General features: G+C 43.7%; 1 protein-coding gene across 1 annotated transcript in view; it reads left to right on the top strand.

Annotated features, from left to right (window-relative positions):
- Window positions 1-12,923, top strand: part of LOC119168750 (uncharacterized) — a 288,336-nt gene that overhangs the window by 24,406 nt on the left and 251,007 nt on the right. The window contains exons 3-4 of the mRNA XM_037420141.2: window positions 2,253-2,380; window positions 11,971-12,039. Of these exons, the coding sequence (XP_037276038.2) occupies window positions 2,253-2,380; window positions 11,971-12,039 (197 nt within the window). The remainder of the gene's footprint in view (window positions 1-2,252; window positions 2,381-11,970; window positions 12,040-12,923) is intronic.

The raw sequence follows: 12,923 nt of genomic DNA, 5'->3' as shown, positions 1-12,923 counted from the left end.
ATTATAACACATTAGTGTTACACAAGGCCAGAAGCAGACACTTTGATGACGACAGATGTTGATGACGACAGATGACGACAGGCATTGAACACTACCGCAATGCAACGAAAGCATCCTTCACCCCTCCGAGACTCGCAAGAGCTTCGCCAAGTGACGGGAAACTGAAAAACTTTGTAGAACACATAGAACACACAACCATGGTTGGTAATAAACGCATTCAGAACGAAGGTTGGTAAAATTTCACTCGAGATGCTATGGTTTAGGAGAGAAGCTCTTTAAGGCGTGGGCGTAGCGTCCCGTTTTAGTCGTATATAGCCACCACTCGTTGTTTCTTGAACCGGCCGTACAGGGCGGTACTTCTACGTATAACAAAATCCATATACGCTGATAAATGAAAATGGTACGATACTTGAGGACGTTACTTGTAGTATAATAAATGATGAAAATCATGGCTTATTCATGGCGTGAATGCTGATGAGTGTAGCGAGGCGTCCGTCAGTCTATTCGCGCTTTAGGCCGTCCTTTCGTTCTTGCTTCCATCCATCCATGCGTCCATCTAACCGTGCGTCTATCCATCCGAGCGTCCATCGGTGTGTCCATCTGTGCGTCCTTCCGTACGCCCGTCCCTGCCTTCGTCCATGCGTCCATCCGTTTGTCCCTGCGTTTATTCATGCGTCCGTCCGTCCTTGTGTCCATCCGTTTGTCTGTGCGTCCGTCCGTTCATTCGTGCATCCGTCTATGGGTCCATTCGCCTGCCCGTGCGTCCATCCCTGCGCTCATCCTTGTATTCATCCGTCCTTCCGTCCATGCGTCCGTCTCTACGTTCGTTCATGTGTCCGTCCGTCTGTTCATCCGCGCGTCAAACAGAGAGACAGACAGACAAACAAACAGACAGACAGAGAGAGAGAGACAGATGACGGACGGACGCAGGCAGCAGATGGTTCACGGTTTGCCAATAAAAAGTATGACACGCGCGAGACTGCGGCGGCTTGCGCTCGAAGACAGAACCCCCCTGTACTAGCGCACGAGAAAATAGGAATGACGTCACACGAAGACATTGGTGACCGCGTGATCATCGGCGGCGCCGTATGCTAGGGGGTGCGGTCTAGTAAAATAAAAGCCTCTTCGGCGTGTGCGCACGTTCATACGGTTGGTGGATGAACAAGGCTTCAAAGCGTCGTGCGCGCGAGGTGGTGGCGTTTCGTGCTCAAAGACGAAGCCGTGCTCAAAAACGAAATGTGTGAGCGCGCGAGGCAGAAGCGCACCGTGAAGCTGAGCGGCGGCGCTGACAAGATCCCGGCGTACGAGAACGGGAGGCCGATGCGGCACGGCAGCGGCGTGTGGACCCAGCTTCGCCCCACTCTCCATCATTCACTGCGGGGATATGCTGCCTTCTTTGTGAAAAATTTCCAGAGCCGAGCCAAGTTTGCTCGCATGGTAACTTCAACAGTTAGCATATACGTTAGGCAAGCTGTGCAACGACACCTGAGGCTGGACGCATCCCGCAGTAGAGTTTGCTCAATCGCTATTGGTGCCTGATATTTTGAAATGAAATGGTGGGAAGAATAGAATAAATAGTGGAGTGATTAGTGTAAAGTGACTCAGTTTTTCTTCCGCAAGCATGTGAGATTGAAATATTACTACAAATTCGCTTCAGTGATGTTCCAGAAATCTGAGAAAGGAATACCTCATACCATCTTTGAAGAATGTTTGTTCGTTTGCATCATTTGCATATTATGGATGTATGTGCTCGACCATTACTAGTCAACATACACCGCTTTATTTTGTTTTGCTGATTCACACGAAAATTAACGCATAACACTACAATCTACGTGAACTGTATTAGGTTGCCGAAGCAAATGCTTAAAGCTTGTGTACTTCGCAGTGCCTTACGAAATCCTCGCGAGTGAAAGAGCACAATCTCTGAATAATTTCATTGAATGAGCCGAACAATCGGCTATTATGCAAAGAGAGCGACCTAAAAAGACTCATGTTGACGGTGGTGCAGCTTCTAGAGAGGTATCAAAACGCGCTCTCAACACACAATGTTTACGCTGTCAAAGTCAGTTGAACGTAGAGTTGCAGAACCGACAGAAAGGAATAGCTCCAAATCCACATCCCCGTCACGTTCTTTCATGTAGCGAAACGGCTGTTACTCTTCACAGTGAAACCGTATTCGCCCAAACCGAAAACTTTTATTTTTGCCCACAAAGTTTGTACTGAGAGAACCTCGGTAATTGTTTTCTTCACAGGGATGACTTGGTGGTGGAGAATCCCAACCGAGCAAAGCTAGAAGGCTGCCTCCTGTCAACGATCATGCTTGTTGTATGCTGCATCATCGCTCTCCTAATTTATGTGTTTGTTCAGCTGCAACCACAAGGCAAGTATGCAAAACTTGGGCGAGCTAGATGTATGCGCTTGGCAGATTTTCAAGAAAAGCCTGTAGTCGTAGAAGCTTAGTGAATCGCGCTAACGTGCAACGTATTGGTTGAGGTGCCTGAGCATTGCTGAAAGAGTGAACAACTGCTGAAAAGTCGAGATACCTACTAAGGATTTGTCCTAAACAGTTTATTCATTCCTGCCTTCTGCCGGGCAGACTGAAACTAGTTTTCCGGTAGGCCAATTGAGCATAACAGATTGTTAACACGTCTCATGGTCTAACGCCTATTCAAATACATATCTTCGAAAGCTTAGCACCGAAACATGGAGTCAAAAAGAAAAAAGTCTCCTTCTTTTGGCTTTGTTTTTTTTTGGTGCTAAGATTTCGAAAATATGCATCTTTACCAACCTGCCCTACTCGCCGGACTCATCATTCAAATACAGCGCGCCACACTATAATAAAAGCCATCAAATGAGGCGTGCCTGTCATTGAGTACTGACATAATACAAGTAGAAGTTCTTTGCTCGCCGAAAAAATGTATGGTGCTACCGTAATTAATAATTAACTAATTTATTTATTTATTTATTTATTCAATACTGCCGGTCTAATCTCAAGGCCATTGGCAGAAATGGGTGCAAGTTAATAAAAAAATGGTTTCATATCAGGTAATGCAGAAGCAACAACAAAATCTTCAGTCAGCAAATACATGAAAAGAAATGGCACTTATGAACATCAGTAAAAAATTGAACTATAATGACAAGAAAGGTAAAATTTAACGAATCTGACAAGCAAAGCAGCAATAAAAATAAATAGCTGCGCAGCACAATTGTAACAGAGCAACAGTAATAACTAAGTAACATATTTTGTTACAAAGTGTCAGATTTCATGTATACTACGTCCTAGGTGAGAAATTAAGGGGCTGAAGGTAGGATGATTGTGACGGGCACTCATCCTATGCTAAGCGGATGGAATTCCAGAGGGCTGCAGTTCTCAAGGAAGAAAAGAATACTGGAACATATTGGTGTGACTAGTGAACTTTACTACGTTTTTTTTTTTTCAGTATGATGGGACTAAGTGAGCGCCTTTTAGATATGTATCATTTCTGATACGATGTTGTCCATGAAAAAAGTCATAGTTTCGCGAAATAGGCGAATCCATCAATGCGACAGCAACATATTCGAATGTTTCACGAAGACAGGCTAGCATTTTTAGAAGCAAGAATAATTGCAGTAAATATCCGCTTGCTAAGTAACCTAGTTTTCTGCGGCGTGGCCACAGCGATACATGGCAATGTTATATGATGTGAGGCTGGCAGTCAACTCACTTAGGTGTGATCTCACGTAACTCTACAAAACGCTGGTGTAAGAGAACACGGTCACTCCAGGTACGTTTTTGGCACTGTTTTCTCGTGTTGAGAGCGCAGCCCATAAAAGCTCCCGCCTGCTATGTGAGCCCACGCCGCGTACTGATCGTTGCTGCGATAGCATGGCAAATATAAGCAGCCCCCCCCCCCCTCTTCCGCTCGTGAGATAAGCGCGCGCGCAGATGACCCCGGCTGCGGAAAGGCGATGTTCGCTCCGCAGAAAAAAACAGGATAGCGCATCCTTCCTCCTATATACATACACATATACGTGAAGGGCGGTGGCGGTGACGACGAAAGCAGCCGAGACTGTCCTTATACATGCTATCGCAATGAAGGATAAGTTTCATTCGCTTACAATGTCATCGAATTGTTATTTTCTCGAGCTCGCCCAATTGTAGAAGAAATGCGACTGATGTCTCCCAGCTGTCTTTAATAAAGATGAACCTAACTGATCGGTTCTGTACCATTACTGAAACGTTTCTTTTCGTGAGTGGTTACCAAACATTGGTACAAAATTCCAGGAATGACAGAATAATTGTTTTATAGGCTTGTAGCTTAAATATTGGAGAATACTTACTAAAACGCCACCTTAGGAGTCCCAGTTTTTTTATCGCCTTCCCGGCTATGTATCCTCGGGGACAACTTTCTGTCGCAATGAAAAGAAGGCTACGGAGCCAAAGTGGGCATGTGCCAACGCTGTTGAATATAGTGTCATAAATGCATCCTTGTTTTCCGCGTGAAAGTAATAAAAAAACGTCCATATTTTCTACTAAGTTCTGTTTATAAAAAGACGTGACAAGTGCTAAGGAAAGATTATTATTTGTCATTGCTTTTTGAAGAGTGATTTTGCGTTTCTGCGCGTTTGGGAACGTCACACGTCATGCGTGCTTCACAGATTCGAAATGGCGTCTTCGTCTTTAGGTGAGCGAGCGTCACCCTACAGTTTTTCCGACGAATCACCGAAGGAGCCTGTTTCCAATATCTCTCTCAAATCACTCTATAAGCAGGCTTATTAAATTGCGTGCCGTGCGATTACATAAACACGTCCGTCATTCGAAACGCGAGACGAAGCGGAAGGTTCCGCGAAAGAGTAGAAAAGCAGTAGCTTCACCCACGTGGCCATCCCTTCATTGCCACAGAAAGATTTTTATTCACACAGTTCCTGCAACGCCATGGGGTTTACACAGGGGGGTTTACACAAAAAGTTCAATCTGGTTACTGCAGTTTTGTGATAGTGACGCTTTAAACATTCTATAAAATAGAACAACATTTAATGAAACAGCATGCAATCAAAAATTTTATTAGTACAATACGACACGTGGCAAACAGGTACTAAAAGTGAATAGGCATGTCACGATGTGACAACGATGAAAAAAAAACGCTGTTGTCACTTCGTTTGCGATATCTTCGGGAAGTTGTTCCAATCTCTAATGACTCAAACAAGAGAGACTCCGATGACTCAGAGATACTCAGAGATGACTCAGAGATACTTATAGTTAGTTACTACTCCTCAGAGATACTCAGAGATGACTCAGAGATACTTATAGTTAGTTACTACTCCAAGCGATTCAATATCAAAACGGTAAGAAAATGCTATACGTTACTTTTTGCGAATAATTGTCATCATGTTTTCTGGGGGGGGGGGGTAGTCATTGGCCATTCTTTGCACCATGTCTGAGTTACGTTCAAGGATTCATTTATTGTATTCTGGTCGTGTGGTGTAGTAATTTTGCGGTATATAGTTATCAGCAAAGTGCCATGTTTTAGTGGGTTTAGCGGGTATGTTCTGAATGATGTCCTTGATGTATGCTACAAAATGTAGAGAACTGAGAACGCACCCTTGCGGGACTCTGGAAAAGACTAAAATGGCGCATGCGGTTACCATTAAAAAAGTATAGAGAACCAAGAACGGACCATTGCGGAATTTTTGAAGGGCTGAAATGGCACTTGTAGTTACGCTTTCAATGGCCACGATTTCATATCGACAATAACAAGTTTCGATCAGAGACTCGGTCGAATGCTTTTCGATGTCGAGACATGTATTTTCGACCTCTTTATGTCTGTCCAGGGCCTCTACTAAGACATGAAGAGTTGAGATGAGCTGGGAGACTGTAGAGTAACTATGGCAAAAGTCGTACAGAATAGAACCAATTAAGCATTTTCTTTCAAGAAAACTATATATATGTTAAAAATTACATGCTATAGTATGTTTGCACCTGTGCATAATAAAAAAAAAGGTCTGCATGATGACTAACTTGATGGTGCGTTTTTTTAAGAGATTGGTGTAATTTTTCACGTACTTTGTTAAATTAAAGATTTGCATTAGACAGGGATTTCTTGAATAACAGAATATAATATTTCGAACACTATTCTACATAGAGCTTCAAAAATGCATTTTGTATTTTTACGTCTACGCAACTCAATTTCTTGCCATCTAATTTTCGCAGTAGTGTTACTATGCCTACTTCAAATGTAAACACATTATCAGTAAGTTCACTGTGATCAAATTTACTACACTGTGGTGCGCGGCCATCGTCAACGAAAAACACAGAACGAAATTATGCATTATGCACTTGGGCAATTACTGCATATTGTCGCAGGAACACCACTGACCGATAGGGTAGGCAGGTCTTTCTTCTTTGGCCAAATGTTCCGCCTAATTTTTATAACTGCTAATCTCGCTCATTAACTTTGCAAACGATAGCCAAGATTTCACATGAGCAGTACAACTGGTAGACAACATTGTTTAAACAAACAAACATGACATTGCTCCTATGCGGATTGTAGGCTTGAGCCCGAGCACGCTTGGTGCCTGCTCAGCAAAAGAAACTCTATATTCACTTTATCGCCGCAATTCATTCGAAAGCCACAACACTAAAAAAGAAAACAAGAGATAAAGAAGCACGATGCATAGATCAGCATCGATCGCTTTTTTAGTTTATGAACAACAAACAACTGCCGTGATCGCCAAGAAATCGCAACTGCGCGCTCACGCATAATCGCATGCGCGGGTGATAGTCGCTGCGAACACACAAACTGAGTTGAAAAACAAGCTTAAATATTACAGTTCAGGAAATGAAACAAATTGTATCCTCAATGGGTGCTAGCACTTGTTTGCTTTGCTAGAGTGCGTGGAAAATCTTTACGTTTTTCCAACACAGAGACCACCGAAAACATACCAAGCAAACCAAGTTCGCTACAAGTTCGTGCCGTCACACGTTATATTTGACCGAAAACAAATGAAAACCTTTGAGACGACTGAAAGACTCATTTACTTTCTATACTGCATTATTACAGATAATATTCAGCACACAAAAAAAAGAAACGAAAGAAGCAATGGCAGCTGCTTGCGTATAAACCTGCCATAGAAACGCGGAGCTTCGCACGGGCCAGTTGGTTGACATGCCAGGGATGGCGCCACCTGCCAAGCAATATGGCCGCAGCCACGTAAAAAAGTCCGCATTGGCGAAACAGCAAAGTTCTCGTGACGCCTTAAGGAACACCAAAGTGTCAGGTATAATAGGTTACATAAAAACTTAAATGCTCAACATGCGCTAGAATATAACCACATTATTGACTAGGAGAATTCCAATATCGTCCCCAAAGCAAAACAAAAAAAAATTGGACCATCTCCCTGAAGGGGACCTTGATGGTATGCGAAGCCACAGCGTTGCGGATGGGTGGCGTCACGGGTTGAAAGACACCAACGCGGGTGCTACGTTGAGGTGCTGGAAGATTCCTATCAAGCGATGACTGGCATTGGTCTTGTAGGTGACGCGTACAGACATGGGTCGACGCGTACGTTAGGCAGGCGTCACGTTTATTGCGCGTGAACGTGTCGGCGGTGCAGCAAGCGGCGGTCACTATGGATGTTAGGGCGAAGGGAAGAGGTGTCAGCTGCGGGTGCCGCATGAATTTATAGAGGGGGTTGGGTGTGAGCGTGGCAGGCTAGAGAAAGTCACGTGAGCGCGCATTGCGAGGGGAGAGTGACGACAACGCACAGCAGCGGCGTGACCTACTTGGCACCGCACCAACACCTGCGGCGTGTGGCACGTTTTACGCAGGGACAGAATTATTCAGGCTAGTCAAAGAGCTGCTTTACACCTGAAACTTGTCATCTGGCTACAATGAATAGGTCTACAATGATAAGTCTACAGGAACTATGCGTGTCATTAGAGCGTGGCTAGAAAACGCTTAAACGTGTTCAGGTTAGAGAGGTGGCAGCACAATTACCAACCTAAATATTCATTATGCTTTAGTGGTTCTTTTCACGAGCATATTACCATAAAGGTGTGGTAAACCAAAACGTTCAGAACAGGTGATTGTATTAGCTGCCTCATGTGAGAGCTTCAATAAACGAGGTGCTAATAAGTTGGGCGTCTCAAACCTCGGCCAAAAAGGGTTTTTTCTGCATTGCTGAAAGGCGTACTGGAAACGGGAATTACCCTTTAGCAAATCTGACTTTCCTCTCTAAATATGGTCCCGTTCAAACGACTCAGAAGTTCAGGCCCACTTTTTTTACCGGATTTCTCCTGTGTTTTTCGCTTAAGTGCATCCTCGAAAAATCTGGAACTTCAACTCGTAACATTGTCACTGAAAATAAAATAATGCTGCATGTTTTTAATATTCTTTGTCCAAGATCTGTGAGGGTTATTTTGTGGTATATTAAGAAAAATCGACGATGGGGATTTTGAAATATCGATTTTCCTAATATATATTCTCTATTGTCGACGAAGCTGGAAGTTTGAGGCCACTTAGACTAAGTGTGTTTGAGGTACACCAACGATATTGACAGGCGGTATGGTAAAGATTATTTCTTGCTAGATCACCAAGTTATGAACACTACCTGGTTTACTTTAGGAGGAAAAAAACTTCGAATATAACAACATATCAATGAATGTCACCTGAGCAGACATTTTTCAATACAGTTTGCTTCAGACCACAAGTTTTAAACAATGATGCTTCACTTTTTATTACAAGTACGTTTATTAACAAAACGTAGTCTTCATCACGTCAATATTTGTGTTATATTGTCGATAACTTTCGAGAATGACAAGGGAAGAAATCGGTTCCTCAGTACAGAAGAACTTCGTTACTTTTTTCTCCTAAATTATTCTGTTAGTAATAAAACAAATTCCACTCTCAGGGTACTGGGTAGTAAGTGCACAAAATTTGAAATAAACAATCAAATTTTAAATATGAACTCGTTGACACGTGACGATCTCTCGTAGAATTGCGATACTTTAGAATCTGTTTTCTCAACATCGAGTGCAATTGGAGTTTTCTGAAGCAGCTGTACGTGGCTTTTAAGCTCTCGTCCACGCTCTTTTTTGTACTCTGAAGATTACTTACTTTCATCAAGCGCTTCCTCTCTCTAGTTTCGCAGAACATGCGTGAAATTACAAAGTACGGCACGGGGGAAGAATTTACGTGAGCCCGCATGATAAATTTAAGTGCACGTGATGAAACGAGATTGCATTTCTAGTGGGCGCTTAGCGCACTTCTGCGTAATGTAATCGCTCTAAGTAGTGCCGGCATGGCCCGAAATGGCATCCCACAGCAATAAGCATCCAATCTCATACGCCCTGCTATCTGCGTTTTAAGGTCCCAAATGAGGCGACGGCGGTTCTGAAAAAGCCAGCAGAGGCCTACATTTGACAAGAAGGTGCCCGAGAAAGCGCGAGATCTACGCCCCGTTTTTTCACGCTTCTTGCCGAGTCAATTTGTGCTTCTCTAAGCTCAGTCGTGCTATAGCGGAGCACAACTTCGCTGAGCTGCTCATGATGTTAGAACAGAAACTTGGGTGACTGTTTATTGATCAGTGAACGTTCTTAAGAACCCAAAGCACCCTAAACAGACAACAGCTGCTCATAGCAGTGCGTTCATTGCACAGGGCGCATTTTCTAGAACAAATCTCAGGGTGAGCGCTTCAATGAAGACGTCGATATTGCCGTTCTCATCGGCCTTCATTTTAAATGCGCTTATTATGCGCATTGCTTCTTTATCAGATCAGCACCAGCCACAAGACGCAACCCCTAAAAATGCAATTTTTGGGGGAAATGCGTAACATCAGCGATAGTGCACCAAAGCGAAAAATAAAAACTAATTTTTTAAAAGTGATCGTACGTTACACCACTGTTATCATACACACACGTCTTTTACAAGATTAGTACACATAGTATATTCTATTCCAACAATATCAGATATATAAAGCTAGGTATTCTTAGACTACCGTTTTGTTTTTGACAACAAAATCTGCTGTGTCTGAACTGCTTGAAAAAAAAAAGACTGTTATGGTATGCTCTTTAGTTTTTTATTTCACTTGCTGCAACTAAGTCTTGTGACAGTGCTTTGATTCTTCGCTACGATGATTCGAAATGAATCATAGACATGCGCATGGTTCTCTTTCGAAGGATGAAGAGGGTGAAAGTTCGTGGCAGAACCCTCCCCCTCTCTATTTTGTCATGGTAAAGCGCAGACTTTGCACCCTACACTCTTAGCTGACTATAGACGTCAGACAATCTGTTGACGCTGTTTTGAGTAGTGCAGAGCCCGACTCCCTTGCACAGTTTTTTGCGCACCAAGGTGCAACTACAACGCACAAAACAACAATTGAGCTAAATATTAGATGTAGTTGGGCAATGAACACTCAGAAAAAGAGCTACGAATTTCTGTGCGCTAGTCGGACGCGTCACCGAATCACCGTGAAGTGCTTGCTGGTTCACTCGCCTGAACGACGGTGAAAACAAGAGCAGACGCAATAGCTCCGCACTCAACAAACAACAGCTCTGCGCTCTAGTCTGCGCTAATGTTGCGTTGGGAATCGCCACGGACGTAGGCGACTTCAGTTTTATTGATTTCCGCAGCTTTCGCAAAGCAGAATGGCGAGAGCGCTAAATACACGTCATTGCAAACGTGTTGGGTAAGCGAACACTCGCGTTCTCCGCAGCCGTTTGCTTGAGTAAGTGTTATAATATAGGTATCTTGCTATTGTTTTGAGTAGCCTTGACGTAGAACCGTGTTCACTTTGATGAGGTAGCTTAACAGACACGCTCACCGTAGTGCGCCACGTGCAACAGTAGACAGGTGACGCCCAGCCGCGATTAACATCGCACGTGCACGCTGCGACCACCGATAATCTGAAGTTATCGCCACCACACAGAGTTACGCACACAAGGGCTTTGAAGGCTGTAAGGGCAGGCTTTAAGCAGGAAATGGGAAAAAATGCGTCCTATAGGTAAATCGCTAAATGATCACGACTAGTTTTTTTTTTTTTGCCGTTTGTCTCCGGGATTACCGGATCTGTCTCGGCGCATTGGTTTGGCCTTTCGGTCACACTGAGAAAGTGAACATGCATAAATGCCCACTTGCAGTATATACAAACGGAAGAGAAGCGTCAACAAAGCATTCGAGAATGCGTAATAAAACACGTCAATGCACAGCAAGTGAGAAAATGGTGAAGAATGCAACTGCAAAGCGACAATCACCAGGGCTTTTCGTGCTGAATAAAACGAGCTTCATACTACTGATCGCATAGATTGTTCATTAATGCACTTTAGCACTTTGGCATCAGCTATATGTCCAAGTTATGTGCTTGCCTTGAACTCGGTGCCATGCAATGCTCACTCACCTTTGAATTGCCAGGTGCAGGACGCCGAAATAAATAAAATGTAATTTGCATTCTTCCCGCATTTCGTTTTGATGAGCTTCTTAATTTCATGGAGCGAGCTTGGATTAAAGAAAGAAGCCTGCCAGGTCCTTAATTTTCAGGAAGCCACGCCGAAAGACTAATGAAAGAGGAGAACCTTTGCACGTTCCCTTGTGGACGGCACTCTGTGCACAACCAAATTATGGCTGGCACAGCGACGGGGGCACTGGTAGCGGCTTTTTAAGAGCGCCGCCTGGGCAGAGTCGGACGTCTATGAGGGACGGCTGTTCCCCCTGCACTTTTCGCCATGCGCGCGCCTATGAAATCATCACTCCCCTTGAGATTACAGTAAGCCTTACGTGCGTTCTTGAAAGGAAGTGAGGTGAACTAGTAAGTGTTAGTGTTACTTAATGCCACAGATTGAGTAGCAATCGCTCGTATGTAACAATAGTGTTGATCAGTACAGAGTGCCAATAACGAAAAAAGATCCCTAGACAGACTGGTGATTTCATATGTACATTTACAGTGCTTACACCATCTATGTCAAAATTAATGAAAGCAAACATTCTTGATTTGTAGGAAACGTTATTATGCGGCCCCCGTACTGGAAGACCAAGTTCTACGACGACCCTGCAGACAGACAGTTTGGTGAGATACTGTTCTGTTATGTCATTTTTCTGCTCAACTCAATTATATTCTGTAAACTGGCCCGCAATGCATAGTAATTGCAAGTGGTTTTTGCAAAACAGACGCGCAGCTCAGCTACATGAAGGTAGCACGTAAATTTACCAATATATACTAAAGATGGTACCTGTGAAGGTGGCGAAACATCTTTCAATATAGGTTAAACTAATCCTTTATAGTCTTTATGTATACCGGTGACATTGGGAACTGGGCCATGACTATTGCGTCTGATTCAAAGGGGAGCAGCAAGCACATTTCGAGGAGTGTGAAGCAAGCAAGTGCATCGCAGTCAATTCCGGGTCCCTCCCCTTTTTGCCCGGGTGGACAGTATAGTAAGCGCAGGCCATAGAAGCTTAATCCACAAGAGGTTGGCGCTGAGTGTTATTTCTGGTCATCCAAGGCTGTGAAACCGGCACCTCTCTTGTTTGCACAATATTTTCACAGACAGATATCTCTTTCACATTGTTTAAGTCCAATATTTCACCAGAAGCAAAGAAACGAATGATAGTATCGGGCGACACAATATACAGAGGTTGAGCGGGGCCCCTGTCCTTGCTAATAAATACGAAGATTGCAATTACAGGGAGACTGCGCAATGAAGCAAGCAACCTAGCCAGGACGCTAGTGCATCAGTTATTCTATGCCGATTGTTATGACTAACGCTGTGCTGACCTTGTCTAATGGCGGGAAATTCAGAAATGGTGTGATAGGTATAAACCCTTTTTAAAACAGCGCAACTATGATGCATAAATTTCAATCGTGTAGAACGACAGTCACTGAGAAACAAAATGCACCATATTTTGGAGTCTACAAGTGTCTCATACACACATAAGAGCAAAACTTTTCGC

This window comes from Rhipicephalus microplus, chromosome 3, assembly GCF_043290135.1.
Source record: "Rhipicephalus microplus isolate Deutch F79 chromosome 3, USDA_Rmic, whole genome shotgun sequence".
Classification (NCBI taxonomy): domain Eukaryota; kingdom Metazoa; phylum Arthropoda; class Arachnida; order Ixodida; family Ixodidae; genus Rhipicephalus; species Rhipicephalus microplus.
Note: the sequence above shows the minus strand (reverse complement) of the source record. Positions and strands in the feature narration are given on the sequence as shown.